Source organism: Lepus europaeus, chromosome 12 (assembly GCF_033115175.1).
Source record: "Lepus europaeus isolate LE1 chromosome 12, mLepTim1.pri, whole genome shotgun sequence".
In the NCBI taxonomy this organism is placed as follows: domain Eukaryota; kingdom Metazoa; phylum Chordata; class Mammalia; order Lagomorpha; family Leporidae; genus Lepus; species Lepus europaeus.
In genome coordinates, this window is record NC_084838.1 from 77,227,638 (window position 1) to 77,242,791 (window position 15,154).

A 15,154-nucleotide genomic window follows, 5' to 3' on the forward strand; every position below is an offset into this window, starting at 1 on the left:
CTTCGCTGAATGTTTTCAGATTGTCACTTGGAGGCTGGAGTGGTACACTGAACCTCCGTCTATATCCTGTGGGTCCACACACATGTGATTCTGCCCTTCTACTGTGAACCCGGCTGGTATTACATGCTCATACAAACTGGCAGGAAGAGAAACTTGTTCTGCACACATCAGTGACTTTAATGTCACCATATTCTCGAATGAATTTTAAAAAGGCAAAACAAACATTAGAGACGTTCTTTCTGAGCAGGAGAGAACACATTGGCACATGAGCTGTAACTAGCATGTCCGGAGCAGAAATGCTTGTATTTTTTACTGCACCTGCCCCGTATGAAGCAAATTCTGTCACTCATTTTGTTTATCAAGCAGCGCCCTGAGAGCTCAGTGTCATGGACCTGTGTCAAGTCTGTGAACTTAATTAACCCTTTGTTGTCCAGATCTTTTTTTCTGCATTCACAGACCACTCATCTACTCCTCGCCAGATATATACTTCCAGGACTCCCACTGTATTTTGGAGAGTTCAAGTTGAACTTATGAAACCATGTGCTCTCTACCCTCTGGAACATGTCTGGACTGCTGAGATCAGTGTTTCCACCTCTGACAGCTGCCTGGTCCAGCTCCTCATGTAGAGTTCTACTAGGAAGAAGGGAAAAGGAGTCAGAGGGGCTCAGCTGCCTGTGGACAGCAGGGGAAGAACCTGACCTACTTTCTTTGCTTAGCCTGTTTTTCCTGTCATTGAAGTTCTTAATGCTGATTAATTTTGTAGTTCCATCAGAAATTACATGGACAGTAGCTGATGGTTTCAAGAGAGATCACTAAAACATCATTTCGGGGTTTCTGTGTTAGTCCATTTGGACAACTTATACAAAATGTCCTAAACTGGGTAGCTTAGAAACAATGGAGATTTATTTCTCACAGTTCTGGATATCAGGAAGTCTCAGATCAAAGCACCCAAAGATGTAGTGTCTGGTGAAGACCCCTTTCCTGGGTCATAGATGATGCCTTCTCTCTGTGTGTCTGCACGTGGTGGAAGGGGTGAGCCAGCTTCCTTATGCCTCTTTTCTAAGAGCACTAATCCCATGTGTGAGGGCAAGGCCCTGCAAGGAGGATTAGTTAGCTTTGTGTTGCTCCAACAGTGTTCCCAAGGCTGGCTGCTTTGTAAAGAGATGAAGTGCACTGGCGGCTGCAGGTGCCGTTCTCCTGGCTGGGGCCTCTGATAGAGAAGCAGAAAGAAAAGCAGCCACAAACTTGAAGGCCCAAGTACGTGTACGTGGGGATGCCTAAAACAAGCATCAATCCATTCACGGTGTGTGTGTGTGTGTGTGCAGGGTTGGCCCCATGATGCAATTACCTTCCACCAGGCCTTGCCTCTTAACAGTCCCAGCGCTTCAACATCTCCACTCTGGGGACCAAACCTCCAGCACTTGAACCCTGGGGAGACCACTCAGATCGTATCCACACCAGGCAAAACCCCAATCCTAATAACATCATCTTGGGGATTAGGACTTCAATATATGACTTTGTAAGGGGGAGGGGTGGTGGTAGGAGTGAAGAACAAACATTCAGGCTATAGCAGTTTCATTCTCCCTGAAAGAAATGACAAGTTGAGTAGGATGTCACTCCAACTCCAATATTTGGTAACTGGAGTGCACAAGTCCTTGTAACTTAGTATCACCTGGTCTAACTGACATGCCATTGAAATCATGGTTAAGAGGCCAATGTTGTGGTGCAGTGGGTTAAGCCACCACCTGTGATGCAGTCATCCCATGTCGTGCTGGTTCGAGTCCTGACTGTTCTACTTCGATCCAGCTCCCTGCTAATGCACATGGGAAAGTAGCTGAAGAAGGTTCTAATCCTTGAGCCCTTGCACCTGCGTGGGAAACCCGGAAGAAGCTCCTGGCTCCTGGCTTCAGATCAACACTGCTCCGGCCATTGCAGCCATCTGGGGAATGAACCAGCAGATGGAAGATCTCTCTCACTCTCTGCCTCTGCCTCTCTGTAACTCTGCCCTTCAAATAAATAAATACATCTTAAAAAAAAAAAAAAAGAATATCAAGGCTAAATACACAAATTGTGATTTTGAAACAATTTTTTAAATTAAAATCAAGGGGCCAGAGCTGTGGCAAAGCAGATTAAGCTGCCAGATGCAGTGCCAGCATCCCATATGGGCACTGGTTCAATCCAGTCTCTTGTTAATGCGCCTGCGAAAACAGTAGAAGATGGCCCAAGTGCTTGGGCCTCTGCACCCATGTGGGAGACCCAGATGAAACTCCTGGCTCCCAGCTCCTGGCTTTGGCCTGGCCCGGCCTTAGCTGTCTGTCTGTCTCTGTCTCTCTCTCTCTAACTCTGCCTTTCAAATATATAAACCTTTAAAAAAATTAAAATCATGATTAAGAGCATGTAAGCCTAACAGGAATTATATAAACATTTTCATTTTTCTCTGCAGGTTATTTTTGAAGTTGCTTTCAATGGTCCCAAAGGAGGATATGTTGCCCTCGATGATATTGCTTTCTCTCCTGTTCACTGCCAGAATCAGACAGGTGAGCAGTGTCACTACTGAAATTTCCTTTCCCAACTGAAGCATGTGGCTAAGCCTTGTTATAATTGCTTTTGATTTCCTCACTCTTCCTCTTATATCATCCTTGGAAAAATATTCAACCAAACAGTCATTTTTTCTGGAATATTCCCCCACACACAAAGTGAATCTAATTTTTCTGGCACCAAATGCTAGTTTCCTGCCTACCAGGAAAGGAAAATTTAATAAACTTAAGCTGTTTTCATCCTTTTATAAGACATCTTGGGTCCATAGATGGGTGACTGGGTAGATGGAAAAACCTCTAACAATCTACTGAATAAAATTATAAAACCTCTTCACAAATTGATGTGTACAAGATATATCAATGTCCTCCTGTTTAAAGATGTTAGTGTTTGGTAGACATCTCTAGGATATTTTGTGTTCTTAATTTAGTTAATTTCTCCTTTAAAGTGAACCTTCAAATTATTCTATCATGATCAATTTTTTAGTTTCATAAATTCGATTGATGTTTAGAAAGAGAAGAATTTTTTGTTTTTGCTTTTTACTTTCTGGGAAGCTGAACAAACAAATTGATTCCAACTGAATCAGAAGCAAAATGAGAATAAGAAGGACAACAATATATTAGTGATAACCCAGATAAATATAACTGACCTCACTGCTTAAATGTTTTCTTGGGAGACCCAGGGGGACACTGTGGTCATCCCATCTTATTAATTAACCCTCATTCTGGGTTTTGGAGCACAGGGAATAAAGTTTTGAACTTGGCCTTTGAAGTTTGACTTTCACTTAAGATAGAATTGATTTCTAATTTTTAAAAATTTTATTATTTATTTGCAAGTCAGAGTTACACAGGTAGAGGGGAGGCAGGGAGAGAAAGAGGAAGAGAGAGGGAGAAGTTTTTCATCCGCTGGTTCACTCCCCAACTGGCTGCAATGGCCAGAGCTTCGCCGATCCAAAACCAGGAGCTAGGCGCTTCTTCCAGGTCTCCCATGCGGGTGCAGGAGCCCAAGGACTTGGGCCATCTTCTACTCCTTTCCCAGGCCATAGCAAAGAGCTGGATCAGAAGAGGAGCAGTCGGGACTAGAACCAGCGCCCATATGGGATGCCGGCGCTTCAGGCCAGGGAATTAACCCACTGCGCCACAGCACTAGCCCCTGATTTCTCATTTAATATGGTTTTAGGTATATTATATACAAGCAAAGGGACAAAGAAAAAATAATTTTATACTTACTAAACTGTTACCCAAAGTAAAGAGAAGTCTACTAATTTGCTGAAGCTAAATATTATATTTTTACTAATTCAAATTAAGGGCAAGGGTAGTGAAGCAGATAGAACCAGACTGGATTTGCATATTATTAAATTATTTAATATGAATGATAATCAAAGATTAAAAAGTCTAAAAAATTGACAAAACACTGAAACTGAAATTGTTTTACTTCTCTAAATTGGATTGCCCCTTAGTCCTGTTAGTTACTATTTCAATTGTGTTAATAGTAATCTCACCATTAATCTATCATTACTTTTGGAAAGTTCCTCTTCTGACGCTAGGCATTTACATCGAATATTGCATAAATATATATGGAGGAGAAGAGTGTTCATTCAAACGTCTGCACAGGGAAAAGAGTATGGTGTAGAGGCAGCTGGGGAGTAATAGAATCAACTCAAGTCACTTTAGAAGAAATGCTCGAAAATGCTCTCCCTTTAAAAAACATACTCAACAAGCATGGGCTCTTTCCTCCTGCATTGGTGATCTGACGGGTGCGAAGGAAAGAGATTGCAGGAAAACAAGGAGCATTTAAGAGGGCTGGCCAGGCTGTAAAATACAGCCCTCATGGATACCGTGTCCTTGCAGGAACCTCCCCAAGTATGCATTTTGACACAGTTAGGTTAACCGTGGCTCTATATTGGTCTTCAGAACTTCCCAGCATATTAATGTGGCTTTAACACAGTTTAATTGCATCATTGGTTTTGTGCTCAAGAACCAGGAATTTGGATTCACATCCCTATTCTGCCACGTGCAAGCTACATGAACTTGACCATGTTGTTTTAATGTCTTTGAGACTCTGTTTCTACATCTGGAGGGCAAGGATGGAAGAACCCATTTCACAGATCCGTTGGAAAGAGTACGAATTAATGTCTGGGATGGCTATAGACAAATGCTTTGTCATGAGACAATATCATGCCTTCATTTTCAGATTACAGCTCTCCATTCCCTGGAGAATAGCGGGTCAGACTGAAACTAAAAAGCACCAGCAAAGGGCACTGCACTGATGAACGTGTCAGCTGGAGCCTGCTTTAGGCTTCCCTGAGCAGCTGTGGGCAGGATTCTGCAAATTTGGAAGCTGAGCCCTCTAGTTTTCATACTTTGTCTTACATTTCACAAATAGTTCATGCCCTTCTGTTTCATAACAGGTGCCAACATTTTTTCTTTATCTTGGTTAGCTCCAGACTTGTTGTCTCTGCTTTTCCCAGCTGGACCTAGCATTCTCTTCCCTCATCTCCCTGCTAGGCTGAGACAAGAATGATTTCATCAGAGGAAGCATCTTGCTCCCACCATTTGGTGGGGCTTAGAATTAATCTAGTCTTCCTAGACCAGAGCCATTGCATAGTCACAAGGTGAAACACTGGTGTCGTATGGCTCTCCAAGCATCCCCCAAGGATGCTTCCAGCCCCATTTCAGTAACAGAACTTCCCTACCCACACTTTTTCCATCCACCCTTATGCTTGGCCCAGAGTCTAAACCAGGTGCATAACCATAATGCATAACTATTGATTTTTAAATACTTGAATGCTTAACAGGCAGTCCCATCCACTTCTAAGAATCCTGCTGTACTGCCCCACCCTACACTGAGAGCTCCACAGCTCTGCCATATGCAGTCCCCAAACCTCCTCTCTGGCCAGGGATTTGTAGGACCCTGACACTCAGAGGACCTGTACCTGAATACCCAAATCAGCCATGCACCACAACATAGTGCCAGAACTCTTGACCAGTTGGCAATCCAGCTCCGGTTGCTGCCTAGGTTACAGATGATTCCCTGGTCCTCCCTATTCCCAAATTCCTCTGAGGGCATCTGCAGCCCAGCCAGTGGCCCAGCTCCTAGTTTCATTGTGGTTCCTCTTTCTAGCACCAGACTCACTCTTTTCCCCAAACCAGCTTTGTACTGTCTCAGCCTATCTTTGGGCTGGCTCATGTTGAAAAATCAAAGTAGCCTGTGAATTTGGCCCTCTGTAGAGTGCCCTGCACCCAATAGCCCTCTTGAACACCAGAAGGCTGATGAGTCTTTTAGATCCACAGCACGGATGCTGACTCTGTCCCCATGAATTTCGTGGAGCAGAGGAGAGGATGAGAAGGACTCCCGACCATTCTTCTCAAACTGTAACACACTCCAGCTAATTAGATTATCTTCAAAGCCTCTCATTTCTAAAATGTTTTAAGGTCAGAAAGCAAGCAAGTAACTAAAGCATTATGATGCTCTTGAGTAACTTGCTTCAAGAGGCTCTTTTCTTTTTTTTTTTTTTTTCTTTTCATGATTATCAACTGATGCTCAGGAGCTTCCAACTGCCTCTGATTCTACCTTGTGCTTCAGATATGTCACAGACACTCCCAGGTAGCGCAATTTGTGATCCCCACTTGACACAGACGTGTGAAACAAGCTCGAAGCAAAGGCTTTCGGTCCACCCCACCATCTTCAGGAATCAGGTGCCGTCTCAGAGTAGAAACAACAATCAAGGTTAGAAAGAAGAGAGCTTTTGAATTACAGCTTTGAGGTTTCCTTTTTATCAGGTCACCGACAAATCTACTTCACAGCCAAATCAAGTGGGAAGTACCGCTTTCCCTTATAACTTAGCCGTCCTCTGCCCTTGTCACCCAGATTCATGGTTTATGCTAAGACTTTTTTCTTGGGGTTGTGTATTTATTTATTCCATGGGTTTGGACAAGCGTATGTAGACATATACCTACTATTATTGTATCCAGTGGAATAGTTTCCACTACCTCTGTGATCTGCCTAGCCACTCCTCCCTCCATGCTAGCCCCTCTTAACTCTCCCCATGGATTTGACTTTTTCAGGATGCCACATAGCTGGAATCATGCAATGTACAAGGCACCAGCCTATTCAGAATATCTTCCTTCACATAGTAACATGCATTTAAATTCCCTCCATGTTTTTCTTGCCTTGATAACACTTTTTAACCCTAATATGCCATTGTCTAGATATACCACAGTTTAAGTACCCATTTATCCACCAAAGAACATCTTAGTTGAGTCTAAGTTTTGCTGGTTATGAATAAAGCTACTACAAAATCTAAAGTTTTTTTAAATACCACCTCTCACACACATAATAATTGGGTTGAGATTCTCTTGGAGCTGCCCAAGGGCAGCAACTTTGAGGTGCATAACTGATGGGTGATTTTGCTGGCTTCTGTTCTCTTTGTGCATGGCATGGGAGTGCCATGCCACTTCCTGAGCTAGATAACCATCTACAGGTTTTTGATTTTCATGTTTTTTCATTAGCAGGTAAAGAGGGTTGCTTGGTACTGGAGATCATCACAGGGTTTCCTGTGGTCTCAAATCTCCATGGGAGAATGTGGAAAAATCCTTGTTTGTAGGACATTGTTGACCACAGACTCTCTCTTCAGGGCTTAGAGGATGTTGGTGCTGACAGAATCATGCAGGTCAGGGTGTGAGCTCATCCACCAGTGATAGAGCACTGAGAATTCTCTTTACTTTCTTTCCTCTTTCTGGTTCATCAGAGTTTGCTTCTAGGGTGCATTTCCCGAAACCAGGTTCCAGAACATTTTCTTATTCTTTTTTTATAATGTGTTGTTAGTCACTTCTTTAAATTTAGTATTTTGAGGACTCTATTTTTGTATCATTTCAAACTCAGACAATGTTTGTAGGAATACTACAAATAACTCCCATGTACTCTTCAGCTAGATCTACAAGTTGTTAACATTGTGCCATGTTTGCTTAATCAACCATTTTAGAGTAGGTTGCATACTCCATGCCCCTTTGCCCCAAAAGACTTCAGTGTGTATCTTCTAAAATTCAGCACATCCTTCAGCCTAACTATAAGATAATTACAAAGTTCAGGAAATGTAATGCTGATACAACATTATCAGCTAATCTGCAGTCCGTACACCAATTTCTCCAGTTGCCCCGGTAATGTCCTTGACAGGTATTTGTTTTTCTGGCCAAGACTGAATCGTGGATCTCTTGGAGTCTTTGATCGTCCTATCTCTTTCATGCCCTTTAATTCGGCTCAGTTCCTCAGTCCATTTGATTGTTTTCTTTCTTTGAAGATTGACAAATTGAGGGTCGGCATTGTGATACAGCTGATTAAGCCACTGCCTGTGTAGCTGGCATCCCATCTGAGCATGGGTTCAAGTCCCAGCTGCTTCACTTTGGGTCCAGGTCCCTGCTAATGCACCTGAGAAAGCAACGGAAGATGCTTGGACCACTGCCACCCACATGGGCGATCCAGAAGAAGCTCCTGGGTCTTAGCTTCGCCTGGCCAGGCCTGGCCGTTGAGGCTATTTGAGGAGTGAAACAGTGGATGGGAGATCTGTCCCTCTCTGTCTCTTCCTCTCTCTCTCTGTAACTCTGCCTTCCAAGGAAATAAGTGAATCTTTTTTAAAAAGAAAGAAAACTGACAAATTGAGATTGTATTGAAACTTTTTTTCTGACCAGTTCCCCCCCCCCTTTTTTTATCAGCTTACTTTTTCCAGAAGTCAAATGCTTCTCTAGAGATGAGTTTCCATTATTAAAACATCATCCACTCTCTCCAGCCCTAGAATGGTAGACCAGTGTCCATCAGCTCACAGACCAGGTCACACTTGGCTACGCTGAATGTGCCCTGAACTGCTACAGTCAGATTCCCTCTGCACTCAGAGGGCAATCTTAACAGTGAGGTTGACAAGTCACTCGTTAATAGGACTGAAAGTTATTCTCAAAAGAGCAGAAATATTTTGTTCTATTCCCTCCAGGAAATCTGGTTTGCAATGTTATTAATAGACCAGAATAAATGATACCAGAACTCAGCCAAGCCGAAACAATAGCAGTACCCCTCCTGGGATTGGTGTGACTTTTGAACTGTGTGATTTATAGAGTGATGATTTTTTTTTCAAGCAGATCAGCTCCTACTACTAATGTCAATTATAAATAGACAGTGGCTGTGCTTCTGACACAATGTTCAACAGATGAAAGTTATTTCTGAAAACTACTATTTCCAAAATATGTCTTAGAATTAATAGTCCCTTGTAACCCTTTCCTTTTCTCTTTCTGTCTTTCTTTTAAACTTTGTATGCCTGAATTTTGATCATGAGGAAGCATGTGAATAAATGCTCACAGTTTTTACATCATGAAAGGAAATTTCTTTTGAAGTCTGGTTGTAGTTTATTTTTATAGAGAATGAGAACAGGTTTCCTTGCTCCTGTCCCTTTAGAGAGGAAAAGAACATGTTGAAAGGTTGGTCAGATGCTAACCTGACAGCATGCCATGTGGGTAAAAATATTTCGCTGTGTTTTGCTTCTTCAGTCTCCCCTGGTACAAATGCAGCCGTGTGTGTCCACGGGTTGATGGAGTCCTCTGCGATCCGTGGGCTTGACTAGAACGTTTGTTCTCCTTTGCTCAGACACTCCCTTCAGTGCTGCGGAAGCGAGCTGTGATTTTGAGGAAGATCTCTGCAACTTTTACCAAGATAAAGAAGGTCCAGGTTGGGCCAGAGTGAAAGTAAAGCCCAACATGTACCGGGCTGGAGACCACACCACAGGCTTGGGTAAGTCAGGGTCTGCCCACGTGGGACATCTCTGGGTCATCTCCATGAGTCCGTGGCCATTCTGACTCCATACTTACAAAGATGTTGACTTCAAAGAGGAAGAAAACAAGTCAGCTGTGGGGAAGCAGAGACCATGAGGAATCTTGCATTTGGCTGTTTTTAAAAACTGGAGTTCAAGTTGCTGTGCTAGCAAAAGTGTTTGCCAATTAATTAAGTAGCCAAACCTTTGGAAAGTATTCTGCTCTCACTTGAGATGAAGCCTCTTTAAAAAGCCATTGCACAGCCGGCACACCGGGTTCTAGTCCTGGTCAGGACGCTGGATTCTGTCCCGGTTGCCCTTCTCCCAGGCCGGCTCTCTGCTGTGGCCCGGGAGTGCAGTGGAGAATGGCCCAAGTCCTTAGGCCCTGCATCCGCATGGGAGACCAGGATAAGCACCTGGCTCCTGCCTTCGGATTGGCGCGGTGCGCTGGCCACAGCGCACCGGCCGCAGTGGCCATTGGAGGGTGAACCAACGGCAAAAAGGAAGACCTTTCTCTCTGTCTCTCTCTCTCTCTCTCTCTCACTGTCCACTCTGCCTGTCAAAAAAAAAGAAAAAAGAAAAAAGAAAGAAAGCCATTGCACTCCATCTCTATGAAATCTCCAGAACAGATAAGTATAGAGATAGAATACAGATCAGTGAGTCACAGAGGCTGGGGGAGGGGCAGGAGGAAGCAACTGGCTCGTGGGTGTTGGGATTCTGTACCCATTAAACATCCCATCATTTGAGATGATGTCCATGTTGTGGAGCTAGGCAGTGGGATAGTTGTACAGCATTATGCATGCACTAAATGCCACTGAATTGCAGGTTTTCAAATGGTACATTTTATATTATATGTATTTTTCCGCAATGAAAATATTCATCGTGAGGCAGAAAAAAGCTATTGGAAAATGTTGAATGGACACTTAATGGACCCGTCTACAAGAGGCTCTTAGAAATCCGGGTTTGAGTGCTCTTTGTATAAGGATTATCTGCTAATGTAATGACATCCTTTGTGGATTTCACTACAGTGGAGACAGGTGAAAAGAACGTGCTCTCAAGGGATTTAACATCACATTCATTTATCCAACAAGGCTGTATCTATTGGGCACCAGGGTGAATTTACCTTGAAGCTGATGAAAGGTGAAATTCCAAGGTGTCTGACTTGCATGGGCTCTGGAGAAGGGCTTGAAAAGAGCCCCTACAGTTTTGTACCTCCATGTTCTTAGAGGTGGCCTAAATTGTGCAAATATACACAGCACAAAATCTTTCCCAACCTTGGCCAGATGAATTCCTGGGGGACAGAGTAGTGAACAAAGCAAATATGAATCCCACCTCAGTGGTTAGCAATCATTTCAGTGGGCAAAAGAGACATTAGGCAAATGTATACACGGATAAACTTATAATTACAAGCTGTGATAAGTGCTGTTGGGAGGAAAATGTTTTCCTTTACCCTCTTGGGTTCTGTAGCTGGATCTAACAGAGTGACATAAGATACACTAACAGGAGGAAAACAGAAATTTTGTGAATGTGTTACATGGACTTGTGAGCCTTCATAGGAAAAGCCCAGATCCAAGGAGGTAGCGGGTCTGAGAGCTTATATTTTTAACAACAAATGACAAAAGTGTGGGGAAGTGGAAAACAAGTGGATGTAAGCTTTGAAGGGTGGTAAATTGTGGAAGTGGGACTAGGAAGTATGGTAGGGGGAGAATAATGAAAGATAAGGGCTCTTGTAATGGGTTTGATCCTAAAGATCCATCTTGGTGTTGGCGCCCAGTCTTGGGTCATAGGATGTTCTCCCTTTCCTGGCACCAGGAGGACATCTTGTTCATGGGAAATTTATGACCAGGTATTAAGTAGAAAGGGGCAGTTCAAAGAGCCCTTCTGCATCTGCTCTTGAGTGCTATCACCTCAAAATAATGAGCGTGTCAAGGTGGCACAGTATGGATTGGCTTGTTCTGATCCCTTCCAGTACCGTGAAAGAAATGAAGAGTGAAAATGGAGAGAGAATAGAAGGAAGAGCCTGATTGGGGTTAGGGATTTGGGGAAAGTTGCTCCGAAGACAATTGCAGTTAGCTGGGGAAGCAGGGTGACCCATGCAGATAGCACCTATGAAGGCCTTGAACTTGGACAGACCAGGTCAGGCCAAGGAGCAACAAAGTCAGTATGGCTGCACTGTGGGGAGTAAGGGTAGGAGAGTGGAGGAAAATGAAGCTGCAGAGGGAAACAGATCATGGGTGTGGCATGAAGCAAGTGGGTATTTTATTATTATGGAAATGAGAAGCTATTTAAAGGTTTAAAGTATGGCCAGTGCGGAGGCCTACTAGGACAATCCTCTGCCTGCGGCACCGGCACACCGGGTTCTAGTCCCCGTTGAGGCGCCAGATTCTGTCCCAGTTGCTCCTCTTCCAGTCCAGCTCTCTGCTATAGCCCAGGAAGGCAGTAAAGGATGGCCCAAGTGCTTGGGCCCTGCACCCGCATGGGAGACCAGGAGGAAGCACCTGGCTCCTGGCTTCAGATCGGCGCAGCGAGCTGGCTGTAGCAGCCGTTTGGGGGGTGAACCAATGGAAGGGAGACCTTTCTCTCTGTCTCTCTCTCTCTTTAACTTTGCCTATCAAAAAAAAAAAAAAAAAAAAAAAAAGGTTTAAAGCAGCTAAAAAGGGCTAAATCTAAGTTTCAGGGGCAGGGCCTGGTAGCTTAAACTGTGGCTCAGGATGCATACATCCTGTGTATCAGGATGTGCCTAAGTTTGAGGCCTAACTCAGCTTCGGACCCAGCTTCCTGCTAATGAGCTTCCTGGGAGGCAATGGTGGCCATCGCCCAACACTTGTGTTCCTGCCACTTATGTGAGAGACCTGAATGTGGTTCCTGACTCCTGGCTTTAGCCCAGCCCAGCCCTGGCTGTTGCAGGCATTTGAGGAGTGAACCAGTAGATAGAAGATTCTCTGTCTCTCTGTCTGTCTCTGTCTGTCTCTCTCTCTCTTATTATAAAAATAAATTGTAAAATAAATCTAGGTTTCAAAAAGCTTCCTCTGGCTGGTCTATGCCACTGTATTAGTCTCAGGTGGCTATGACTAATACCAGACAGGCTGGCTTAAACAGCAGGAATGTATCTCCCTGCAGTCTGGAGGCTCAGAGTCTGAAACCAAGGCACAGTCATGACTGGTTCACAGTGAGACGGCTCCTCCTGGCTTGCTGGCTGCTGCCTTCCCACTGGGTCCTCTCCTGGCCCCTTTGTGTGTGAAGAGCGAGGGAATGCTCGTCTCTCTTCCTCTTAGAGGAGAGTTAAATAATCAAACAAAACTACACTGTCTCAGGGTCCTGCTCTTGGTTTTCTTTATATTATTTAGAGGACATAAGGGAGGAACCCAGACTAACAGCTTCTGGGAGAGGCCATCTGTTTGAGGAACCGCTCTAGGGTGCACGTGGGAGGTGGGGGCAGGATACACATTTGGCATGGCAGTTAAGGTGTGGGTTAGATGCCTGTGTTCCAGTGTGGAATGCCTGGATTCTACACCCAACTCCAGCTTCCTGTTAATGCACATCTTGGGAGGCAACAGTGATGGTTCAAGTAGTTGGGCCCCTGCCATTCATGTGGGAAACCTGAATTCCCAGCTCCTAGCTTTGGCCCAGCCCTGCCCTGGCTTTCCCTCTCCTTCTCCCTCTCCCTCTCCCTCTCCCTCTCCCTCTCCCTCTCCCTCTCCCTCTATCACTCACTCTCTTCATTTTCTCTCTCATTCTCTCTTTCTGCTTCTCAAATAACTTTAAAAAAGCTCTCTTTAAGGGAAGGTCTGTCACACAAAGGTACTTCAAAAAGCTGGTGGAAAATGGATTTAAAAGATAAGTTTCTTTTGGTATAAAATAATGTTGAAATCCATACTTTTTTCATATGTGTTTTCCATTGCTTTTTGAAGATAGCTCACATGACCAGGAGAGTAGTAGGCTCTGCCCAGACATACAAAGACTGCTGGCCAGTCTGTCATCCCTCCACCCCTACTGGTCACTACAGAGAAAGGAAGACAAATTTGCTAAGAGCCTTTCACGTGCTGTGCCCTCGTGTTAGGCATACAACCTCAATCAGCTGGCTGACTAAGGCAGCTGGGACTCCCCGTGATGATTTCATGCTTCTTGTTTCATGTACAGCATAAATCCTAACTGATGATTAGAACCTGGGCAGATGCAGTAGGAAATCTATTCTGGCGTATCAAGTTTACCAAGACTTTTATTTACCATCAAAGCAATAGATTTTGCTATCCCTTGAAGATGTTAGAAAATGCTTTCTGTGATTTAAATATGGAAACAGCATTTGTTGGCAAATTCTACTACTTTCAACGAATGTTCCCTCTTGATAATTTGAGTGAGATTGTTTTGTGTTGCTCAGATGCTGAATGCTTTGTCTGGTTTGCAGGGTATTACTTGCTGGCCAACACCAAGTTTACATCTCAGCCTGGCTACATTGGAAGGCTCTACGGTCCCTCCCTACCAGGAAACTTGCAGTATTGTCTGCGTTTTTATTATGCCATCTATGGGTTTTTAAAAATGAGTGATACCCTAGCAGTGTATATCTTTGAAGAGAACCATGTAGTTCAAGAGAAGATCTGGTCCGTGCTGGAGTCCCCCAGGGGTGTTTGGATGCAAGCTGAAATCACCTTTAAGAAGCCCATGCCTACCAAGGTAAAGGAACCCCAGCACATCCCCTGTCTGTTTTCAATTGCTGTTCTGGGTTAGTGACTGTCTCTTTAGTTGTTGTCAACTGGTGATATGTTATTTTCTTACTGTTCAAGCTGTCAGCCTCACTCCCACACCTTACCTCCTGCTACCAACAGGTTCATCCTGCAGTTCTTTTATGTTTTCTGGGTCTCTGAGTCCTGGCCACCTAGGGAGTTTGCTTGTTTCTCTCTTAAACTTGCTTGAGAATGGTCTAGAGATGAAGAGTAAGTAAACATTTCAACAACTGAACTTGAGTTTGAAGCCCTAATTTATTCTGTTTCTCCCTCACTCCCCCCGATTCTGCTCTTTCATGTGCGTGTACACTCAGCAATAGGAATGTTAATATTTAAAAAGATGAAATCAGCGAGCGAGCCTGGTTCTGCAGGGAGGCTGTGAGGTCAACAGCCTAAGGCACTGGTGGAACACAGCATGAGGAAGCTCACTAAACAATATGGAGCCCACTGTGTCCTGGCCAGAGAGCAGTTATGGACAGGAACCCTGGGCAGCAGATTTTGAAAGCATGAAAATACAAGAAGATGTCAGGGGAGGGGCGGGGGCTGAGGGGTGATGTAAAAAGACAATGGTAACTTCCAAGCTCAAGAACTCATCAACTTAAGGAAACTTCACAGATGCAGTAAGTTCTGTTGTCTGCTTCTCAGATACAAAACCAATGCAGCAAAGTCCATTTTTCTTCAGGCTTTCAGTCATTCAGCAAAATGCTTCTTGAGCATACTTTCCATGCAAGAAAGGGGCCAGCAGAAATCTAGGAAAGATCATTGCCTCCCATCAGCACACAAGGGGAGCTCATTAAATATGGTTGTGATCAGTTGGTCACATACATTATCCAGGAGTTACCCAAAATCCAGATTCTCCGAGGAAGCTATGGATCTGAGAGCAGCGGACCCTTCTTCACAGATATTCAGGGCCCGAGTTTCTCTCATTTACAACCATCTGAACAGAATCATAGCTGCATCCATGTAGCACTTCCTGCTAGAGAAATGTTTACATTGATCCCACAATAAGATTGCCCATTCCTTTTGTTCACTGGAACATCTCCTAGCAGACAATTAAACCTTTACAATGATTGATCTCTGAAAATCTTCACAAGCTTCTTTACCA

The 15,154-nt window shown here is 44.1% G+C and overlaps 1 protein-coding gene across 2 annotated transcripts in view; it reads left to right on the top strand.

Annotated features, from left to right (window-relative positions):
• The window catches only part of MAMDC2 (MAM domain containing 2), a 190,773-nt gene that overhangs the window by 115,526 nt on the left and 60,093 nt on the right, over positions 1-15,154 (top strand). For both annotated transcript variants that reach the window (XM_062207076.1, XM_062207077.1), the window contains exons 7-9: positions 2,444-2,537; positions 9,166-9,309; positions 13,734-13,999. In XM_062207076.1, the coding sequence (XP_062063060.1) occupies positions 2,444-2,537; positions 9,166-9,309; positions 13,734-13,999 (504 nt within the window). The remainder of the gene's footprint in view (positions 1-2,443; positions 2,538-9,165; positions 9,310-13,733; positions 14,000-15,154) is intronic.